Consider the following 25,468-nt stretch of genomic DNA (forward strand, 5'->3'; position numbering starts at 1 on the left):
CTTACCTATAAAAAGGGGAAAGCTAATATTTTTTTTTTTTCTTACTTATCCAATGGCAAATTTTAGTCCCATCATTTCCTTATGCCTTCTTGGTCTTCTTGTGCCAAACCTACACTTAACAAGTATATCTCTTCCTCTCTCATGCATTTTTTAAAAATATTCTTGTCCTTCTTCTCTTTGCAATGCTTTTCAACTTTGTTTGTATGCAAAATGATCAAGAATCAACAATATAATTTTTGTATATACACTCAACAATTTTGATTGTTGTTTTTCCTATATATTATGAAATTTATCTGCTTCATTTCTAAAATTTTATTGAAGTTCCCATATAAAATTGTTAAACTCTATTCAATAACCTTATTCTCTTGAACTCTTCACGGTTGAAAACTTAGTTTAGAAACTCCACTTTCTATTTAATTGATTTTTGTTTTTTTTTATTTGTGGTCTACTTTTGAGTATTGTTTTCAAAATTCAGCCAAATTTTCTAATTTTTTATTTTAAGAATTTGGCTTGGATTTAAATTACTTTCGATAATATAAATATTACACTCAAATATATAACACTTTCAAAATCTAAAAAGATTATTGCTTCTTTAGTAAAACATTTAATAAAATATAAGCTTGTAAATTAATCAAATGAATGTATAATCCATATTAAAACTACAACTAAATATCTACCATGTTTGAGCTCTAGAGTATGTGGTATGTGTGGTCCATCAAATTTATTGCTTCTTTTGGTAAAAATAAATTGAGTAATATTGTTTTTATATTTATATTCATATCATTTAGATTTGATGTAAGATCGTTTAGATTTGGTACAAGATCATTTAGATTGAGTATAATATTCTTTTTTCACGTATGTGACTGATTAATTGAAAAATAATTTTGTTATTTCACGTTGTGACTGGTGAGTTTTTTTCGTTTTCAAAATTGTTCTTACAGAATTCGAATTTCAAATTAAATAAATTTAATATAACAGTAGAAATTGAAATAATGTATAGATTTAAAATTGAGAGCTAAATTCATATATAAACATACTAAAGTAAGAAATAAATAAATAGTTTAGAAAAAAAAGTAACTACTCAAAAGAAAAGGAAAAAGAAGTATTGATTATAAAAATCAACAAAAGAAAAAAGGAGTAATACAAAATCAACAAAAGTTGGATTTTTTTAAACAAATTATAGCAAAAAAATATTGAAATTATTTACCAACTTAATTCAGACAAATTTACATAAATATAAAAGAATGGAAAATATTTACCGTATGAATTTAATTTTAGATTAAAATTTTAGTTATCTATTTTGGATTTGGAATAAAATTTTGTTATCAAGGGTAAATCATTTTCTAATTCTTCTATTTCTACAAAATCTCTTTAATTTACCAATTTAATTTACTATTACTAAATGGATTTTAGTATATATTGTAAATAATTTTAATATTTTTGTATTGATATTTTTGAAAAATATCTAAAACAAACAAATTATTTAAATACATCAAGTAATAAAGGAAAAACTAATTTAAATATAAAAATATAGATAATTTTAGTATATTAATTGATTTCCAATTACTTTAATTACTCTCTCCCTCCCTCCCTCTTTTTTAATATTGCGAATATATGATAAATTAGTGATATCAAACTATCAGACAATAATCATAGCTTTATTGAAGGGGTATCAGATAATAATTATAGAGTTATCTACTTTTTATTTTGATACTTTTACAATTTAAAAAATGAATGATATGAGTTCTATTATCATATTTTTTTTTTGTTATTTTTGCAAGAGCTCATTTTTTATATACTAAACAGTAAAAGAATATAATACTTTTTCTTTTTTCATTCTTTCTTTTTATATTTTTATTGCTCCCATGCACCTAATCATTTATAGTCTTCAAAGCAAACTAACCTTTTGTCGTGGTTTGTTTTAAGATGCACAAATTGGTGTTTGCTATGGACAGATGGGAAACAACCTTCCACCCCAAACAGAAGTGGTGACTCTCTTCAACCAAAACAACATCAAAAGAATGAGACTCTATGATCCAAATAGAGGTTCACTTGATGCTCTTAGAGGCTCCCCCATTGAGCTCATGCTTGGCGTTCCCAACTCCGACCTCCAAAGAATCGCTTCAAGCCAGACTGAAGCCAATGCGTGGGTTCAAAACAATGTCAAAAACTACCCAAACGTGAGATTCAGGTACATCGCCGTTGGCAATGAAGTCCAACCATCTAGTTCTGCTGCCTCATTCGTTGTCCCAGCAATGGTAAACATCCAAACTGCACTTAACAATGCCGGGTTGGGCAAGATCAAAGTTTCCACTGCCGTTGCCACCAGTATTATGGCCGATTCGTACCCTCCGTCTAGAGGCACAATAAAAAACGAAGTCATGCCATTAATGAACCCCATCATTAGGTTTCTAAACAACAACCGATCTCCATTGCTTCTCAATTTGTATCCTTATTTTAGCTACATTGGCAACCCAAGGGACATTCGTTTGGACTATGCCCTCTTCACAGCTCCGTCAACTGTGGTCAACGATGGCCAATATCTTTACCAGAATTTATTTGATGCAATGCTTGATGCACTTTACGCAGCGTTGGAGAAGGTCGGTGGAGGAAATTTAGAGATCGTGATATCAGAGAGTGGGTGGCCGTCAGCGGGGGGAACGGCTACATCGATCAATAATGCAAGGACTTACATTAATAATTTGATCCAGCATGTTAAGAGAGGAACTCCTAGACGCCCTGGAAGGCCAACTGAGACTTATATTTTTGCCATGTTTGATGAAAACAAAAAAAGTCCTGAATTGGAGAAGCATTTTGGCCTCTTCTTTCCAAACAAACAATCTAAATATCCAATCAACTTCAATTGATTCAGATAGAATCGATATAGATATAAGAAGAAATTAAAGCTTTCAGAATAATCTCTTAGAGCTTGTAATGTTGGAAATAACTCCTAATTATCTATTAAATAAAAGCAACCATTAATATGCCATCCTATCCAACTATATATCTCTTTAATGATAGAAAAGTAAAATAGATTGAATTCAATAATCAAATGAACCAAGCTTAGCTAATATATATATATATATTCAAAGTACTTAATGCATGCTTTCTCATAACCAATCTAATAAAAAAAATCTAATTAGATTAGCTTAAGAAGATGAAGAGTATGCTTGGTTCCAATTATATATAAATTGCATTAAGATCTAGGACATGTTAAGCTAAATAATTAACTTTCAAGTGCCAACCTAATCGTTCAATTTGTTTAATTCTAAGTTGATTAGATTAATGCGAAACTAATTCAATCGACAACTAACCTAACATAATGCTTAAACATGCAATCGAGTGTCACATGTCATATGATAAATAAAAGCAAAAACCATGCATCGGCCACAAGCGTACAAAAACATAATTTTAATTCATTGAAACAAGATTTGAAATTAACAATGACATAATGTTTGTGTTGAAAAATAAACATGCTTTGAATAAATAAGTTATATGTGAATTAATTCATGAGAGTTAGAAAAAGGTAAAGGATGAGAGTTAAAATATTTAGAGTTAATTTAGTAAAAGTTTCATATTAATTAAGTGGAGGTTTTAAATTGTTGTGTTTAATTTGTGATATGAGTTATGCTTGTGACAATCTTATAAATAGGATTGAAATATTGTAATCTAAATTATCTAAGTGTGAGTAGAATACACATAAAAAAAGTTAAAGTTTTTCAATAAAATTTATTTTTCCTCTTAAATATTCTATTTGGTGATTATCGATTTGGGGTGTTCATTACACGCTTCCAACAAAGTGGTATCAGAGCTTGAGTTTGGAGTATAATTTATTTTTTTTGCAAATGGCAAACAACAATTTAGTTCCCTTCCAATTACATCGACTTACGAAAGAAAATTATAGCAGATAGTGTATTATCAAATGAAAGCTCTACTTGGTTCACAAGATATGTGTGGGACATTGTTAATAATCTTTTGAGTCAAGCTCAACGAGAAAATTTACAAAATACAAAGAAAAGAGATCAAAAGGCTCTCACCATCATTCATCAAGCCATTGATGATTCAAGTTTTGAGAAAATTTATGGAGCGACTACTGCACCTCAAGCATGCAAAATTTTGGAGAATACGTATAAAGGAGTAGATCGAGTCAAGAAGGTTTGCCTTCAAAAATTGAGAGGTGATTATGAATCACTGCATATGAAGAAGTCTGAATCAGTTTTAGATTATACTTTAAGATTGCCAGCAGTAGTAAATGAAATGAAAAGATATGGTGAGACAATAAGTGATGAGCAAGTAGTAGAAAAGATACTTCGCTCATTGGATGAAAAATTCAATTTTATTGTTGTAGATATTGAAGAATCAAAAGATTTGAGTACAATGTCCATTGATCAACTTATAAGTTCTTTACAAGCCAAGAAAAGCTTCTTAAGTAGAAAAAGCAGGCGACTGAGCAACTTTTTCAGTCAAAGTTGAAATTAAAAGACAAGAAAGACAACCTAGAAAAAGGCAATCGAGGTCGAGGACTTGGTGGTAATTATGGACGTGGTGATTTCAGAGATCGTGGTCGAGGAACCTATGGTAAAACAAAATTTGATGAGAGTAATTCAAACTCAAATTCATCAAGGGGTCGTGGAAGACAACATTATTTGAGGTCAAATGGAGAAAGATCAAATAATGACAGGAGGTATGACAAAAGACAAGTTGAATGTTATAATTGTCATCAATTTGACCATTATTCCTCGGAATGTAGAAATAGAAGAGTTGGAGAAATGCAAATTATGCTGAGAAAGATGAAGAAAGTGGTAATTCATCATTGCTTCTAGCATGCAAAGGTGTGGAAACATGTGAAAATCATGCATGGTATCTCGATAGTGGTGCAAGCAATCACATGTGAGGAAGTAAATTAATGTTCGTGGAGCTTGATGAATATGTTGGTGGCAATGTTGTATTTGGTGATGCCATGTAAATTCCAGTTTGAGGAAAAGGTAAAATTTTGATCGATTTGAAGAATCAAAGCATGATTTTATCTCTAATGTTTATTATGTGCTTGATGTGAAAAACAACATTTTGAGTTTGTGACAACTCTTCAAGAAAGGCTATAATATTTTGATGAAGAATTATAGTCATTTGATAAGAGATAATTATGATAATATGATTGCTAAAGTGCAATCGATAAAAAATAGAATGTTTTTATTAAACAGTCAAACTGATGTTGCGAAATGTTTAAAGTCATATTTGAAAGATCCAAACTACATTTGGCACTTGAGATTTTGGCATTTAAACTTTGATGGTTTGAGAGTATTAGCCAGGAAGGACATGGTGAAAGGGTTGTCATATGTTAAACATCCAGATCAATTTTGTGAAGATTGTCTTTACAACAAACAATCAAGGAAGAGTTTTTCACAAGAATCGTCTTGGAAAGAAAGGAGACCACTAGAGTTGGTTCACACTAATCTTTGTGGACAGATCAAACAAGTTTTTTCGGTAAGAATAATTATTTCTTATTATTTATTGATGATTTCAGTAAAAAAAACTTGGGTTTATTTTGTCAAAGAGAAATCAGAAGTATTTGACATGTTCAAGAGATTTAAAGCCCTTGTTGAAAAAGAAAGTGGTTATTACATAAAAGCATTGAGATCAACAGGAGAGATGAATTCACTCCAAATGAATTCAAAACTTTTTGCACATAAAATGGAACTCGTCAACCTATGACAGTTCCATTTACTCTTGAACAAAATGATGTTGTTGAGATGAAGAATCGAACAATACTTAACATGGCTCGAAGCATATTGAAGAGCAAGAAGATGCCAAAAGAATTTTGGGCATAAGTTGTTGAATGTGCAGTGTACTTGTCAAATCGTTTCCCTACTAGAAGCTTGTGGAACAAAACTCCTCAACAAGTATGGACAGGAAGAAAACCATTCATTGCTCATTTGAGAGTATTTGGATGTATGGCTTGCACATATACCAAATCAAAAGTAAGCTTGATGATAAAAGTGTGAAACATGTTTTTGTTGGCTATGATGCAAGCTCAGAAGGCTACAAACTTTACAATCCTGTTGTAAAGAAGATGATGGTAAGCAGAGATATTGTGTTTGATGAAGAAGCATTATGGAATTGAAATGATGAACCAGAAGACTACAATTTTTTTGTTTTTCCTAATGATCATGATGAGCCTAGTGACATTGCTTCTCCATCAACACCATCAACATCGCCAATCATTCCACAACAAAACACATCTTCATCATCTACAAGTTCAAGTGAAGGGCCTCGTGACATGAGAAGTTTACGAGACATCACTACTACAAAACTGGCTTTCCTTGACGCTTAAAAACGATCAAGTATCTGTTTACTTGACGCTTTAAAATGTGTCAAGTAATCCAGTGTCAAGAATAAGAGAGGTATACTTGACAATTTTTAAGCGTCAAGTAAGGTTAGTTTATTTGACAGGTAAACAGCGTCAAGTATATGAGATTACTTGACACTTTTTACACATCAAGTAATCCAGTGTCAAGAATAAGAGGGGTTTTATTTGACAGTTTTTAAGTGTCAAGTAGAATTATACTTGACAGTTTATAAACGTCAAGTAGATAAGATTTGTTGACATTTTTTACATGTCAATAATTTGTTTACTCTTGACACGTTTTGCATGTCAAGTGTTTTTTTTTTTTTAAATTATATATTTTAAAATATCCTCATAATTTATCATGCACCTGTTTTGACGTTCAACAATGCCGAACATATATAAGTAAAGCAACAGAGTACATGTACAAATATGCTAAAGTATCAACAATGTCGAACATAAATAAGTAAAGCAAGAGAGTACATGTACAAATATGCTAATGTACACATTAATTGAACAATTGAATCAACTAAACTTTTTACATCAAAGAACTAATAATACTTTAACATATTGCATATATATATATATGTATATATATATATCAATGAACCATGTACATATATGTAGTTAGCCTATACTTCAAACAATAGCCTAAACTTTCCATCTATGTGTAGCCTAAACAGACCAAAGTTAGAGTGTAAACGTGTGATGTAACCTCAGAAAATTCATAAAACCAAGTTGTAGATATAACTTGCACTTATTCAATCATAAAATGAAGAACAAAGCCGGAAACACTCAACATTTGTAATGGAATAGAGAAAATTCAAACTGAATCAGCAAAAAGAACAAACAGAAGAATGAATGAGTGTATAGATCAACAAACATAAAATTCAAACAAAAAAAAAAAAGTAGAATCAGCAAAAATTCAAACAGAACAAACAGAAAATTCAAACAAACGCAAACAAAATTCAAACCTCAGACAAGTTTCTTCCTATCTCTCTATGATAGGAATGAATGGAGGTTCACTGGAGATATATTTGAAAACACACAAGCTAAAAGATGAACGAACTTAGATAATAAATAAAAACTGGACCTGCTTATGTTATCCAATGTAAGCTCATCGTTGAATTAACTTGGCAAATCCCAAAATTTACTCATTGTTAACACTAGCACCCTTTCTAGCCTATATAAACATAATATAACACCCTCTCATTGAGCAAGATGTAACTGGAACACATACAACAGGAATGAAGGATAAAATCTAGTTGTCTTAGTCATGAATTCATCGAGATCTTCAATTGTCTTTTTAATTTCTCCACTTCTGGAGTTTTAGACTTATTTGGCCATTTCCTTTACAATATCCTGAAGAAAGTTGGCATATTATATCCTAGCATTTAGCCTTCTTTTCAATGCCTCCTGAAACATGGAAACTAGAATCAGACCTATTTTGTCAAGAGAGAAAAAAAGTGTATAACCGTGAGATCTAAAAACTATCTCATCCAATAGAAGGAAGAGCATTGGATGCAAGAGCTACATTCATTACAAAATCCTCCAACTCCATCCATCCTCAAGTATTAGAGTCGGAATGAAAATAATATTGCACAACTAATTCATTCAAAAAAGATGAAAAAAGACTTTTTAAGCTACTTGAAGGAAAATGACAAATTAATCAATAAGAACAATTGTAGCATAATAAGAACAGAGAAATTAAAGGAAAATTACAAATTAATCAATTGAAACCCAGAGAAATGAAAGCCCTAAGGAGAATAACAAGAACATAACAAAATTTAGATTGAGGGGAAGCTGAGAGAGATGGAGACAGGACGACAGGGAGAGAGTTGAAGATGCATCATTGAATTCTTGAAATAAATATTTTGTAGTTGCTGTTAACATCATTGAATTCCTGGATCTTCATGTAGAAAACTTAAATGGGTTAACTACGTAATCCTTAATGCACCATCATATCACCAACACTATCATGATGGAAATATTTGCAAAATTTCTAGTCTACCTGCTGTATGTAAAGGAAAATACTTAATTCAAAATAACTATGAAAAGGGATAAAATACCGTAATAATGTATTTTTTAAAACCTATTATCAAAATATTATTGTTGTGAAACTTTTTACCACAATATTGTTGATTTTAACCTTTATTCAAAAAAAAAAAAAGAAAAAAAAAAAGAGGAGACTAGCCCTATTTAATTAATATATAAAAAAAAGAAAGAATCCTCTTTAAATTAAAATATTTGTAATTTTATTATATGTAATTTTTGTGATTAGTGTGATCGTATATGTTTTTAGTGGCTGGATCTATTTTATTTTATTTTTTGTAATTTATATAATTTTAGATTATTTTTTAGAGTTTAATTTATATTATTAGCATTAAGTATGATTGATAAATTTGTTTAATAAAAACAAACATACAAATATATATGCTATTAGAGTTTAATTTATATTATTAGCATTAACTATGACTGATAAATTTGTTTTAAAAAATAAACAAACAAATGTTGACGGGATCTTCACATACATTAAAGTTGTTTGGTCCATAAATACTATATTAGCACATATACTTTTCTTGTTATTTGTCATTACAAAATTTTGACAAGATTTAATTATGTACGAGATTTATAGATTGTTTTTAAAATATAATTTAGTTGGAAAATATATTAATAGTAAATTACAAGAGTTTTTCAAATTTTAAATGTTTTAAGTTTTAAATTATAAATTATAAATGAGATAATAAATGTTGTTTCGATTTTGTTTGAATTTTAAAAATTTAGATGTTTTGTATTTTTATTATCTAATTTATATTTTAAAAAACATATATTTTTTATAATTTTTGTATCTCATATATTTATCTTTTAAGTACTGAATAATAATAATAAGTAATATAGTTTACGTCAATATAATTTAAATATAACTAATATATTTATAATATTTTAATTAACTTTGATATCAGATAAAATTGTAACAATTAATTTTAATTATACATTCATTTTTTTTCTTTGTATGAAAATTGTTAAATTGTTGTATTAGATCCCCTATTTCATCCTTTAATTATTTTTCAATCAAGAGCACTTACTATAAACTTATGGATTTCAATTAATAAAAAAACTAGTGGATTATAACGACAAATATCCGTAAGTTAAAAAATTAACATAAACATAAATTTTAAAATTAAAAAAAGGTTGAACAAAATTTTGTCGATTTAAAAATACAATGAGTATATTCTCAATAGGTTTTAATAACAATAAAATTGATTTTAAAATAAATAATAATTCTTTTTCATTGGAGAGAGAAAAATAAATGAATATTTAAATTTTTAAGAAATAGAATTTAATTTTGTTAAAAAATAAAATTATTTTTGATCATTTTTAAAAATAAAATATTTACACGCTATAGCATATCAATGACTATCAGTAGTATGATTTTCCTACAAGTTGTAAATAAAAATTAATTAAATATAAAAGAGAAAAAACAAAAGAAACATAGGACGAGTTTTGAATACTCACTCTGTAGAAAAGAAAAAGGGAAAAATAAAAAGAATAATATTTTGGTAACTAGTTTGAAAAGTGAATTATTGATATAATTTTTTCAAAAGGGAAGACATGGATGAGATTCTTGCACTACAATTCACCACAAACACCTGTATGCTTTTGTGGACAAAAGGTTTCGGATTCAAATCCTCACTCTAGCATTATTTTAAAAAAAGAAGTCGTAAAATATTCGATAGATTAATGAGTTAAGATTTTAGTATATTATTCCAAGTTGAGAGGGAATATCTACCACCATATTTGAATATTTAGTTGACATATTTGGATTGTTTATGGTACAACTCACTTGCCATTCATGTTAGAATTCAAAATTGAATTTCACAAACCGATTGTGCAAAATTCGAACCATTTCTTTGTGATTTCCATCAAAAGTTTGGAGTGTTTATTTAGAATTATATACACTACTTTTTAGGACAATACATCTCAGATTTCTTCTCTCTCTCTTTATGTGGAAGAGATTACATTAATCTATTAATATGTTGCCTAATAAAAAAAATTACTATAATTACATAGAATAAATGCTTGTATATATATTACAAAACTCGAGTAGTTTTCATCTTTTAAAAAAATGTCACACTTATTGTTATTTTTCTTCAACACCTTCATTTATTATGTTGTATAGAAGTATATGTTTATAAATAAAATTACACAATATAAAAAATTTTCTTTAATATATAAAAATCGAAGGTAAATCATGATAAATGACAAAACTATTGAAAATAAAAACGGGAGTAAAATTTAGATTATATAAATGATAATACTGATAGTTGGTGATAAACGATGATAGAAACTCATAGAAATCTTCCAACACCGATAGTGTATCTATCATAGATAAATTTGAATTTTTTTACACATTTATAGATATTTTAATTCATTTTACTATATTTGAAAATGAAAATTTTCAAAAATAACAAATTTTACAAAATATCTCCAACATATACCAAATTCTATCACTGATCGTCATTGGTATGTTATAGTGATAAAATATTATTATTGATAGAATTCAAAATTTTGTTATAGCTTGTAAATATTTTAAATTATTTTGCTATTTTTAAAAATACCCCATTTAAAAATGGTTCGAAATCGAGTTATTATTTAAAATTTTGGTGTTAATTTTTCCACCGTCTCTAAAAATATAATATTGAATAAGTGAATTTGGTCGGTTTTGTTGTTTATTATTGTACGATAGAGAATGAAATAAATTTTGAGAATTTGCATTTAACAGTCAAATCTTTTAATAAAATTAAGTCTCTATCATCTCTATAGTATACTGTAAATATGACAAAAGTTATTAATAATATTGTACAAATAAAAAATATAACAAACGAGCAAAATATTTACGACCTCGTATAACAAAATGAAAAAGTCCATAGAAATTTACCTTTTTTCAAAAAATATAATTTCAAGTTTGAACTTCTTTATCATCATCTTTCTTCTTTTATCTGATGCGATCTTTTTTCTTTTCTTCTTCTACGATTTTTTTTTTCTTTTGCGATACTTTTTTTTCTTTTGCGATACTTTTTTTTCTTTTGCGATACTTTTTTTCTCCTCTTCTACGGTATTTTTTCTTGGGGCACTTGCAAAATTGGCAAAATAAGTTATAATAATTAAGTCCATATCACACATTTTATTATTTGCGAAAATGACAAAACGAAACCTAGCCCACACATCAAGAGGTAAAATGTCACAAATACCCTTGTTACTAATATACGTTTAATACACCTTATACATGTCTAATACACCAATTGATACACCTGATACTTTTTGATACACCCGATAAATTTGATTGATACACTTAATGCACCTAATACTCTTTAATACACTCGGTATCGAAACATTACTAATATATGTTTGATACAATGCATATACATTTTGTATTTTTCACTTATATAATTGATTAATTAAATGCACTTGATATGCTTGAAGTCCTATTTATACATTTGATGTACTATTGATATACACACTTGTAAACTCGATTCATATACTTGATAATGATTCACTTTACTAATATTTTTTAACATCATATTGTTGATATACTTGATAATGATACAGTGAGTTACATCATTCATATACTTAATAATACTCTAATGAACTGCATAAGATTTGAAAAAACAAAAATCACGTAGTAAATATATTAACCAACTAATACATATAATATAAGTATATTACAACACTGATATACGAAACTAAGACAAAGTAAAACAAAAAAAATAATGTAAAAAATAAAACAAAATCATTTGAAATTAGATTCAACTCAAAATACACATCGAAGAAAGTAAAAAAAAAATCACAAATAAATTTAAATTACTCCGATCAACAACCATTATATTATATTCCATATTGTAATTATTGTACTATTGATATTTTAAAATTAAGATTAAGACAAAAAATAAATAATTTTTCTAATATAAGAACAAACAAATAACTAGGGTATTAAAAAATGAGAGCATAAATAAATAATGAGTAGGGCGTTAAAAAGAGGAAGAAAAATAAATTATTGAAGGTTAGTTTAGGAATAATATCAAATTTAAGATGGAGAAGTGAAAATTTTGCCAATGGGCTATAATTGCTATATCATATTCTCAAAATGCTATCTCATGCATTTTTCCTTTTTTCTTTTCATCATCTTCTTCTTTTTTCTGCAACTGTTTTAAATATTTCCATTTGCCTTTCATTTTCACGTTCTTTCTTCAGCAATTCTTCTTTTCATTCTCATCGTATTTTTCTTTTCTTCTGTAATTTTTTCTTTTCCTTCTCAACGTCTTTTTCTTTCTTCTGCAATTTTTTTAAACTATTATTTGGTTTTTTAAGATTATGTGTCAAAATATAGAAGACAGTGAAAAAATCATTGGAATATTGAATTGCCAAATGTAAACTATCGTGTACAAAAGATAGCCAAATTTAAACTATCATGTTCCAAATATAAACAATCATATACAAAAAAAATATTGAAAAAAGCGTTAAGATTTGGCTACCCTAATTTAAACAATCAAATCTAAACGATCGTGTGTCAACTCTAAATGATGTGCGTTAAATATAAACGATCGTGTGACAAATCTAAACGACTGCACACCAAAAAATCTTGAAACATGTTGTTTAGATTTGACTACCCAAATTTAAACGATGAAGTTAAACGATCGTGTGCCAAATCTAAACGATTGCTGACCAAAAAAATCATGAAAAAATTTGTTTAGATTTGACTATCTAAATCTAAACAATCGTATAGGGAGAAATAGTTGAATCTAAACGATCATTTCTCAAATGTATTATACGCGTTGGATGTCATTGTCGTGGCTTCAAATCTCCAGCCTGTAAGACATTTTTTTGACGAATTTCTCCAATGGGAGAGTTGTAAATAAGTTGCAACTTTACGAAATTCAACGTTTTCCATTCACACTGGTCAAGGTTTCGGATCGATCCAGTCGACGGTTATTCATATATTAATTTTTCTTTAAATACCTTCCTTTTCACAAAAATTGACATCAATTCATTATTTCTCTCAACAATTCAAATCCTCTCAATTTTTGTACAACTTTCCTCTTAAAAGAAATAAATTTCTCCTAGCTTTTCTCTGCACACAAACATCTATTTCCAACAGATTTTCTTGGTTAAAGTAGAGGGGGGTAAGTTCTTTGTGAGGTAAGAGCATTGGAATTTGCAATTCTTTTGAGATTTTTCATTAATTTTGTCAAGATTGTTGTACAATTCATTTAATTTCTTTCAAGAACATTAAATTCAGTTTTTCTGTATTTTGTTTCCAAATTAATTCTTTTAAGTTCGTTTCTTGAATTCTTAAAGCATCTTGTGCTTTTTGTATATAATATATATACATTTCTTTTGAGAAATTAAGTTTTGTTGAAATGCTTTCGCAATTCTTATTAGAATTTAAATAACAACTCTTGAACAAGGAGTGATTTGAGTTCTTGTTTGAATTGCTTTATGTTATGCATAATTGAATTTGGTCCCATCATTTTGTTGGTCGAGCTTGATTGATTGAATTCAATTTACTATTTTTATCATTCCCTTCAAGTATGTCATGTACAATTTTTTGTGGAAATGAAGTCAAAAATTGATTGCAAAATTACTTTCACAAGAATCTTGCATTTAATTAAGTCCTGCTATGATTCTAAGATTTATTTTTTAATTTTGTAATTATCAAACCTTTTCAATTCATAGTTTTGGGAATAGAAACAAGTTCCACAAATGCATGATTGTTCATTTCTCATCAATTAGAGGTCTTGGATCTTGTAAAAATTGTTGGAGGATTTAAGCAAGTTAAACTCGTGAACAATTTGATGAAGAGTCATTTTAAATTTCAAATCCCCTTTGTTTGCTTCCTTATCCCATGATAAAGATTGCATCCAAAATTACTCTCTTATGTTCGACCCTGCATCCAAAATCACTCCCTTATGTTCGACCCTTACTTCTGTATACTAGGGTAAAACATATTGAATAGGGAAAATTATAAATATTTATTGCTTTCCTATTGTGTTGATGTGAGTGAATGCATCCACATGAAGAATTTGGCACCAGTCGTCTGAAGAGTTAGGGACAACTCGAAGAATCTAAAAGAAAGTGAGAATTTTGGCAGCGCGGTCAAAGTTTGGATTGATGTGATGGGCTTGGTTTGCGTACTTGAGAGCAAACTTAAGTTTGGAATCTCTAAACCTCTTCTTTGTCAATTCTATGAGATACTAAGCTTCTGATTTCTTCTCGATTACTCCATTCATATTGACAGAGCGACGACGACGGTGACAAAAGAGGAAGTTTCTGATTGAATTTTGCTACCTTCAGAATACAAACAAGGAAAAAGAGAATCAGGTATCACGTGGAGCTATGATCCACTTTGTTGGACTTTGAAATTTTGTGAAAATCAGAAGGTAATTATATGACAATTCGAAGGTAATTAAATGACAATCAAAAGGTACTTAGATGACAATTAGAAGGAAATCAAATTAAATGATCATTTCAAAAGTCTAACTAAATTAAATGGAAAAAGAAAAGTAGAATATAACAATCCGAAGGTAATTATCAAAGGGAAATTGCATTAGATGACAAAAAAATTTAGAAAAACAGCTCATAACAATTTTTTTTATATTGCAAATTTGCCAAATATGACTAGTAATTAATGCTATAAGATGGTAATCACGGTAATTTGCTGTTTTTATAGTTTAGAAAATGTAGGTGACATGGGCTATATTATCATAATTTTTTTGCTATTTTTGCAAACTTCCTATTATCAAATGTCTATTTTAGAAAACTAACTAATTTTTTTTTTTAAATGTAATTCAATGACAATCAAAAGGTGATCCAATGACCAACTTAGTATTTTGTTGTTATAGTTAAGCTTCCAAAGGTTATTTTTCATAGTGACAATGAGATGATTGACAATGTTATGTAGATCACAAAAATGAAGAATAATCAAAAACTACATAGTAATGACACTACAAAAATTTGAGGTTATCCCAACACAAGAAAAGGCATGGGGCTAAAGAACGTCCTAAGAGACACTACAAAAATTGTATATCGTATGTATTTTTATTACAATTAAATTGTAAATTGAAATTTTTATTTGTGTGTATGTTATTATATATGTTGTAGGAATAAGTTAAAGTAAATTGAAATTGAAATTGTTATTGTATGTATGTTTATGGTAGATCGTTGAATCGATGAAATTGATAAATTTGATGAAATTACACAGTATTTGTAATGTGTGTATTGATATTTTGTGTTATTTGAATTTTAGATTGTATGTATAATTTATGTATGTGTAATTTATGTGAAAATTGTATGAGTTTGTATGTGTAAATTCTGGTTGTATGTGTAAAAATTTGAAGAAAATAAGTGTTCGATTGTTGATCTTGTAAGAATTTATGGATGAAGAGCTCTCGATGTACGTATATATTCTTGTTGTTGTATTTATATTGTATGTATATATGGTAGATTGTATGTATGTTTGATATTAAATTTGTTATATATTTCAGAATTACAATCAACTATTGCAACGAAGAAAAAAAAGGAAGAGTGTGAGGAGACTGTAGAAGAGCTTAGGTGCAAAAATTTCCTTTGGCTGCGTTTGAGGACTTTGAATCCAAGAATAGGGACATGCACATTCTACTCATGTACCTATAATTTAATTTATTTTGCTACTTCTAAAAATACCCTTGCATGTTATCTAGTCATAGATTTAGAATTATTCGAGAAGTCATCTCTTTAGAGAAATTTTTTCCGTTCAAGATCCACCTTTTAATTCTTAAAAGAAAAGGCATCTACTTACAACTGAATATTTAACAAAAAAAAAAAAAATATTAAACTTATATGATAATATTCAAAGTAAATACATTGTCTTATTGCCTTATTGGTCCAACTAAAACTAAATCACATTCATATTTATTACAAAACAAATATTCATGAAATATATATATATACATACTTGCTCTCTCTCAACCCAACTACATCCTTTGCTGGAAATTTCATTTTATATAATTTTTCTATTTTGTAAGGAAGGGTTTTCCTTGTGAAGAAAGAGAAAATAACTTTTTTTAATATATATATATATAATATAAATATATCTGTTATATACTCTCACTTGCCTTTCTAAACCAAAATATAAAGTTGGAAGGAAAACAAGAGTTAACTCACGAAAGAATAGGGAGAAGTTAAGAGAGACTTCAGGAATTTGGTATGAACCTTTCTCTCACTATAACTTTTTTGCATTTTCTTTTAGGTTAAAGTTTAAATTATTCTGATTTGGGATTGTCATATGAATTAATAGTTTTCATATAAAGCTTTAGATTTGTATTGAAAATATTTGGTTAGATAGTTAATCCATCCTACTTATTATCTTACTTTATTCCTCATTCTCAATCTTTTTTATTTTCAAAATCATTGACTCATACATAATATCTAAAGAATATGGTGATAACGTAGTTTTATTACGTACATCCATCTCAACAGGATTCGTTACGGTACATTATCTACTAATCACTTTTAACTTCGACACGTGCAAAATAAGTATTCACTTTTGTTTCTCTATTTATTTATCAATAGTTTTTTATAAAAAAATCATTGAGTTATTATTCAAACTTGATGAGTTTTCTATTTATCATTTTTTGGTGTTTATTATTTTTATATTTATTAAAAAAATTCCTTTCACCTTTTCCTTTTTCTTTTCCCTCTTTAAAGTAGTATGAGAATTAGCAATCAACAATAATGCAATAACATAATAGTGGGATTTTTGTTGGGTGCATGACTAATGAAAAGAAAAAAAATAATAAAAAAAAATAAAAACAACATTGTATTTGGTGGACAATTCTTTAAGTAGTAAAACTGATATAACAAATTCAAACTTTTATATTTTGGTATATTTGCTATATTTGTTATATTTCCAAATATAACAAATTATTACTATGTATGACATTTTGTTATATTTGTAAATATTTTGATTCACTTGTTGCCATTTAAAAGCTACAAAAATATTTATATAATTAAAAGATGTTTTTTCTCTATCCAATGGTGTTGGTTTACCATTCGAAGATAACAAACTATAAATTAAAACTCATAAAATTAGAAGGATATGAAATTAACATAATTCCCACAAAAATAACAATGAAAAACTTTGCTGATATAAAATCCAAGAAAATTGCATCAAATGACAAAAACATTTAGAAAAAATAGTTCATAGCACCTATTTTTTGCATATTATGAATACAAAAAAATTACTGATATCAGACGGTATTTATAAGACTATCGAAAGACTATCAAACAGTAATATAACATGAATTCTATTATCATAATTTTTTTTGCTATTTTTGTAAAAGCCTCTAAAATTTAACTTTATATCTATCCATTTTTATGATTATATCTATCTTAACCTATCATATATATATATATATATATAGAAAGTATAATATTGTTATATTTATAAATAAGTTAACTCATTTTCCTATATCTGAAAATATTGATTACATGCATCTAATTTACTCTTTCAAAATGAATAATATAATTTACTAATTGGAGAATGAATAATTGGAATGCAAGTAAGTATTATTAACAGAATGAAATATTAAAATATTGAACTACTGACTCAGAATTTAAAGATGAGTAGTATTATATATATTGCCTAAAAGTATTATCATACTATAATTAATAAATAAACTGTATTACAAAATGTATTATTATTTCTTAAATTTTTTTTTTGCAGAGAATTGAGTTGAAATGGCAACTGAAGAAGGTGATCCTCTTGTGAAACTGGCTGGGGAGATCATGGAACATGGAGGGGTACTTATCTCTACTAATCTCTCATTTTTATAGTTTTGAATAAATGAACTACATGGGTGAATATATATAATTATACGTGGTTGTTATACTTTTGAATTTGCTATACTTTGATTATATAAACATTCATAATTTCATTTGATTTGATGCATGTTGAGAAGTGAGAAGCTTAAACACCCGTGTTATACATGTATTTAACTACCAGAGTAATTAAAGCACACAGAAGATAAATAACACAATACATTTTGGTAATCCAGTTCGACAAATACAGTCTACATCTGAGAAGCTTCTGTGCTCAGATAAGAAATATTATTGACTCATCACTTGTAACTTATAACTTATGTCACCTAGTTACATAAAATAGCTATAACCATAACTAAAAGTAAACTCAGGCTCCCCTGAAGGTAATCTGATTCTCTTTTAAGACTAGTCCATGATCCTCCTGACTTTGTGAATTGATCCTTCAGTTTAATGATTTTCATGTATATTTCTTATCTTCTCAAAGTTCACATCACAACAAGAAGCCTTCAATATCAAGCGAAATACAATATATCCATTAAACGTTCACCTTGACCGGCTTCCCTTCACGAGCTTGTTCGGATCTTCTAAATATTAATTTCTTCATTAGCTACCATACCCATCAAATATCACTTATATAAATTCTCGTAAGGAAACAAACTCACACCAAGATTCCTAGATAATAAGAATGGTTGGTAATTTAATAATATTGGAGAATAATTTGTTTGACAAAATTTACTTTTGTCTATACACTTGTGAAAAAGATAACATTTTATCTTAACTTAAAAAGAATTTTAAATAATAATATAAAAAAGAAGATAAAAATGAAAAAAAAGGAATAAACATTGTCGAGATTGTCCATCCATCTTTAAGTTTGTCATGTATAAGCTAATAGTTCGATAATCGATTGTTATGAGAACACTTTTCAGCAATCATTTCCTTATCAATCAAAATTCTCTTATGGTTCAACGTGAAATTGATATAATTGGGAAGATTGTGATTTATAACCTAAAATAGTTGGTGGTTGTGCATGAAAATCAAATCACCTTTAGATCAACATGTTGAACTAGTTGCTCTTTAGATGCTCAATAACAAATTAGAAAGTGTCATTTTATGTTTCTTTAAATGTCACTCTTCTTCAAATTACGCTTTCTTTCTTCCTTCTTCCTTCTTCCAACTACCAAGCCTCTACCACTTAACATCTTAATGATAGCCAATTGTCACTTATCCTACTCTCTCTTCTTGACATGAGTATAAACTAAATACCCGAACAACTTTGGAGCTTTCCCTAGCCTTATCTTCTAAGTAGTCACTGAGCCTACAGTAGGAGACACATAATCCTATTATACTGTTGAGATAAAAGGTTACCTGAGCCACTTTTCTCAAGAACTATTTCAAAGGAAGTATGGTGTGAAACGATCTTTCATATGATCTATTATTATTGTTCTATTTAACCTCCTAGCTAAACCATTATGGTGTGGAGTGTACACAACAGTAAAACTTTTCATGATTTTCTTAGATTTGGGTAGTTTGTGAAATTTAATTACGATACACAAAACACTAAACCTTTATCTACCCTTACATACTTTATCTTCCTACCTATTTCGTTAAAAACTAGCTTGAATTTTCTAAAAGCTTCCTCTTATTTTAATAGATCATATTGTTAGACTGAATGATGTGTAACAATTCATGTAGAGTTGCATTGTTTCACAAATAAACATTTCTTTTGAAAAATAAACTTGAATTAGAGATACGACTATTTGAATGGTCACAAATAGTCTATAATATGTGTTGACACTCTCCTTATCGATTCACCAACTTTGAACTAAGAGATGATGCAACTGCTGAGTGAAATGCCAACATCCCCATTTGGAGTGGCACTCTTGATGCCTAACTTAAACACATACTCAACATCGAGAGTCATTCGCCAAGTAACTAAATTTTCAAAACTTGGGAGATGAGAAGGCATAGCAAACATTCATACTCTTGTTAGTTTTTCAATGCCTCATACAACATGAGTATGGTTCACTTAGTCTTGAACTTGATCCTAGCAATACACAATTTAAAAACCCTATTCCACAAAAATAGTATACTATTGGATGCCACAAACCTACTGTAACATGTACAAACTGGCTATGAATGTTTACACAAGTTCTAACATTCTCCAAACTATTCGACGAAAGGAACTCGAGATTCAATGTGGCAAATAGGGTAGACAACAACTTCTGTAAGCGTCTGCAACTCTTTACCATCTAGGAAGAGAGAAATATTTTCAAAATGTAAGCCAAATGCTTAGTGAGTGACAAGTTCTAAATATATATTTTTGAAAATCATTTCTTAGTGATAGAAAAAAAAAATGAAATTAGTTTTCTTCCTTGCGGAACTCGTCTATTCATCACATGTACCTTGAATGCAAAAACCTCACCAACTTATTTTTTCTTAGGTCACAAAAACCTAAATTTAACCTCACTAAATTGCCCTTGATTTTGTTTTGGTCGGTTCTTGCTTGTTTTAGTTCAATTTTAAGCGATTCTTAGTTGTTTTTATAAAGTGATGTGGGGAAAGAGTTAGACACTAAAATCATATCAAATATAGTCCTACCAATGTTCTTGTTTATGTTCTTTAATGGTTATATTTTTGTTCTAGCCAAAATATGTTGATTTCATTTTAGGATTTTCTTAGCAAACTCAAGTTGTTTGTGATTCTACCATATTGTGTTTAAAGGAGAATGTCAAACAAAAATAATTAGGGTTTATAACTAAAATAGGTTTGTTGCTAATTATTATTTTCCTTCTTACGTATTTTTCCTTTATTGGACTTTTTTCTGGAAAGATTTTTATAAATGCAACTTGGGGTGGGGATTAGAACCCTTTTTCGAGAAAGTCTTTTTAAGTACAACTTAGAGCGGAAGGATTTGAACCCGTGTCCTCGTGAATATAGTTACTCATTCTGGCTACTTCATATTTATTGGACTTTAGTTATTGACCTGTGTAAAAGATTCTTATTTAGTGTAATTTATTCACTGATATAGAAAATTATCTCATGCAAACCATATCCACAACGTACAACCAGACTTATTTGCTAATCAATTTAAGCACACTTTCACTACGAAACTCAACGTACATAACATGAATACTAAACAACCTATGCCTGAGATTACCAATCTGTCAAATTAATAAAACATACATTGCATAGGGATTCAAGTAAGGAAATAGAAAACAAGAACCCATGAAAAATCGTCAAAATCTCATCATTAATCCATAAGCAAATACCCCCAAATATTTCAAAATCGTTATTGGACTGCCTAGTCAGTTATACAAACTTGAACTTCGATGCCATAATCTTTACGATTCCCCAAAATAATGAAGAAAAGATATTGCCAAAACCAAGCCTAAAACTAAAAAATACCCTAATTTACTCTACTTTCTAACCTTGAAAGAATGAGATTACATATAGAAAATAGAACATTGTAGCAATTCTATGACAAATCTTTTGCAGCTTTGCGATGTTCGCACATACATCTTTGCTGTAAATTTTGATGGTGACACGACACCACACACAAGCGATTTTGGCATTGTCGCATGATTGAGAAAACACACTTAGTTATTGTAGTACTATTGTTGTACCGTCAGTTAATAATAGAAAGAACAACTACGGAAGCACATAAAATTACATCAAACACATCGAAAATAACTTTGATAACCCAGTTAGATGACAAAACATCTGTTGGTGATATATAATTAAATTTTCCTTCAACCACCAGCTTAACCTTTTGAATGAATTGCTGGTTTAATATGGTATCAGAACAAGTGGTCCAGAGAGGTCGTATGTTCAAGCCCCTGAATTGGTGGTTTAATAACATCACATTTGAAGGTCTTGAAGGTCTTAGACCCATGATAATAGATTATATTGCTCCTGTAGTAATTGATCGTTATAATTAATGTTATGACTGAGGGAACAACAACAGGGAACAACGTGCTAACCATAGACTAACTCAACAATCATAACTAAATTGTATAATAACAAATATCATAACATTAATAGGATTACTCCCCTTAATCAATGACCACTTACAACCATATATAATAATTTGAACAACTAAGGGTACAACAAAAGGGAACAACGTTATAATTAATGTTAATGACTGAGGGTATAACAACATAAAACAATGTGCTAACCATGGACTAACTCAACAATCATAACTAAATTGTATAATAGCAGTTATCATAACATTAATATGATTACTCAACGGGGAACAAACAATCTCAACAACCAAATTAAATTAATTAAAACAAAGTAAGGGAAGTTGGGATCACATAACTAACAGTGTTCTATCTGCTTAGGACACCGCAACACCAGGTCTCAGGGGATTTTTCCTCTTTTCACATCTCTTTGATCCTAAATATTAATGCTGTGGGATGCATGAATCTTTAGAAATCCAACAAATATGGACATGTAAACTCACTTATCATTATAAATTAGTGAGATTAAAGACACTAATGTAGCTTATTTAGTTAAATAACGTATGTATATTAATGTTAAACTTCTTAAATATCTTATCATCAAAACAATATATCTATATATTAGACTAGAAGATGATAAATCTTTACGTAGATAATAAAAAATCTAGTAAAGCAATGATGCAATACATTTCATTATTTCACTTGCATACATGGTTGTTTTTACTATTCTAAGGTCTCGTGATTTATTGACATTCTTTCTCAACTTGAAGGGACATTTGGAGGAAGGAGAATCATCTTCAACAAATTTAGTTATTGATTCATCAAAACCAAATGCGCTTGAAATTGAGCAAACAGAAGTTCAATCAACAACTTTAGAATTTCCCTCGTAAGTACTTCTTTCTTAAATATATCTAACTCAAAGCACTACGAAGAAAAAAAAAAAAAAAGCCATTTTGGTGATTACCATTTAGCATGCAATTAATAGGCCATATATTTGGTAATATAATATATATATATATATATATATATATATATATATATATATATCTTTTGAGGCTATATACTATGGATTAGCCTAAGAAAATCTAGAAAAGTATCCATTTTTGTTCTTACTTTTGTTTGGAGTTTAACATAGTTTGGAGTATATATATATACTAATCTATTAACGTGAGACGTATATAAATCACAACCACATTAATAGGCCATATATGAGACTAATCCATAGTATAGCTCAATATATTTGAGATGACCAAGTTGCCTAGGAAATTTTAAATTAATTAAATATGATTGTAGTCTTTATTAGTTATATTTTTGTCTATATGAAGTTTTAAAATGTATATTTTATTTGTATTTGTTACTTTTGTTTGGAGGTACATACAATATATGATTGATGGGTACGTTTTCTAGATTTTTTAGAAGTTTATGGATGAAGATTCCTTATTTATGTGTTTTCATTTAGTTGAATTAGAAATTTCCAACTCCTTGAATAATCCTTCAATATAAAAACATTTTATAACATAATTCTAATTAGATCTAATTGACTTAATTATTAGTACTTATGTGATAAATTGAAAATTCTATGGTTGGAATCTTTAGTATTCTCTTATCTATTACATGTGACCATATTTAGATAGAATACTGTTACCCATTGTTACTAAAACAATGAAAGAAACACTTATAATTCCTTAATATCAACACAACACAACATAATGTAGTTCTGTTCTTGCAACTTATGAAATCCAGTTGAATTTGTGTGTAAAATATTATCATGTCGATTTCTTAACCCTAATTTGGTTTGCATCATGGTTAGCCTTTAAAACCTCCCTTCCTAGGACATTTAAAACTTGAGTAAATTCTATGAGTGGTTTTACCTGTTCACGCCCAAGAATTATTTGATTTGTTGTTGCACTTTGGTTTGTATCTCATGTACAATACGGTTCCTCTCCTGATCCGTTCACAAAAAAATCTCGCATACCAATCAGAACAACAAATAATTAAATCGTTTGGTCAAACAGAAACTGCAAAACAGAAAACATATTAGTAGACAACTGGGTCGCGAATCACGCTCTCTTTAAGACGTTCGCGACTCTACTCTGTTTGTGCAAACAATATTTAATGATAGCCTCGTCATCCCCAAGATAAAACAATATTGGTCTTTAATTGGTTTTTGCACCAAAACCAAACTTAAAACGATACTTGTTGCTTGGTATGCAAAAAGCAATTTTGTTTCAGGAGAATATGAAATTGGGAGAATTTGTTTTTTTTTTTTGTTATGTTTAGGTGAGAAAGATTGTATATATAGAAGTGGAGAGGCAGCAACCAACGGTCACAAGGTTAATGACATGTTAATACCCAATTAATTTAGAAATCCAAAACGATTATCAATTAATTCAGAAAATAAAAACGATTATATTAGTTAATTATATAACAATTTGGTTTTGGAAAGTCAAAAGTCAAAGAAAAATATTCTAGCAAAAATACATATTATTTTATTCCTCCCCGGATGATGGCAGCGTGGAGATATGGGCATATCTACATTTGTCTATCTCCTCCCTCCTTCCAAAACATGGGTGCCTCAAGGGTCCAAACCCATGGATGAATCAATGGGTATATGAAGGGACTTCCACATTGCACAACGTGGGAATAAAATAATAATATATTTTTCTTTCACAAGCTTTTCATCCAATAATCCTCCACTTGGAAAATTTTTACCATCAGTCCCCCACTTGAATTTTTTTTAAAACATTTTCATCGAGCAGTGTCTATCTCTATACTACTGTGCTTAAGTAAATGTGTATGATGACTTGAGCCTTTACATAGTGACAATAGTTTAGAGTATTGAAAAGTAACTCGTAGTTTTAAACTTTACTTGTAACGCTATTACACATACAACATTATTCGATTGAAGTTCTAAAATAGTTCGTGCTTTATGGGCTTGCACGTAATCCCATTTTAGTGAACACTCTACGAATTTGCCTAGAATTTCATAGGAAGAGACCCTCACTTCCACCTTCACCAAGGTAAATTTATCAAGAGTAGTTCTGTAGCTAGGTACCCTACTTGATATGTAGTATAGATTTCATTAAGAACAAAGTTCAATCTTCTCATACACTTCAGAATGTCATGCTAATCACTAAATCATAAGAATGGAACTCCTAATAATTTAGCATGATTCTCGTCATATTACTTATAATTAGTTACTACCCATTAAACTTGTTTCTTAGGATATTCGTCTTTCAAGTTGGGTTTACCACACAGTGATTCAATTTTGAGTAGGCTTGAGTCTCATTCTTTCCGAGGTTTTAAAAAC

General features: G+C 28.8%; 1 protein-coding gene across 1 annotated transcript; it reads left to right on the top strand.

Moving 5' to 3' along the window:
* On the top strand, window positions 1–2,989 carry LOC101219328 (glucan endo-1,3-beta-glucosidase, basic isoform). The gene is made up of 2 exons (XM_031881428.1): window positions 1–122; window positions 1,927–2,989. Exons 1-2 carry the CDS (start codon window positions 53–55, stop codon window positions 2,865–2,867), a joined length of 1,011 nt encoding a protein of 336 aa, XP_031737288.1. The 5' UTR covers window positions 1–52; the 3' UTR covers window positions 2,868–2,989.
* Window positions 2,990–25,468: the final 22,479 nt, after the last annotated feature.

Source organism: Cucumis sativus, chromosome 1 (assembly GCF_000004075.3).
Source record: "Cucumis sativus cultivar 9930 chromosome 1, Cucumber_9930_V3, whole genome shotgun sequence".
Classification (NCBI taxonomy): Eukaryota; Viridiplantae; Streptophyta; class Magnoliopsida; order Cucurbitales; family Cucurbitaceae; genus Cucumis; species Cucumis sativus.

Coding starts and splice junctions, on each gene's coding strand:
- LOC101219328 (XM_031881428.1), top strand. CDS start 53: ATGGCAAATTTTAGTCCCATCATTTCCTTATGCCTTCTTGGTCTTCTT. Junction 123..1,926: donor GCCAAACCTACACTTAACAA/GTATATCTCTTC, acceptor GTTTGTTTTAAG/ATGCACAAATTGGTGTTTGC.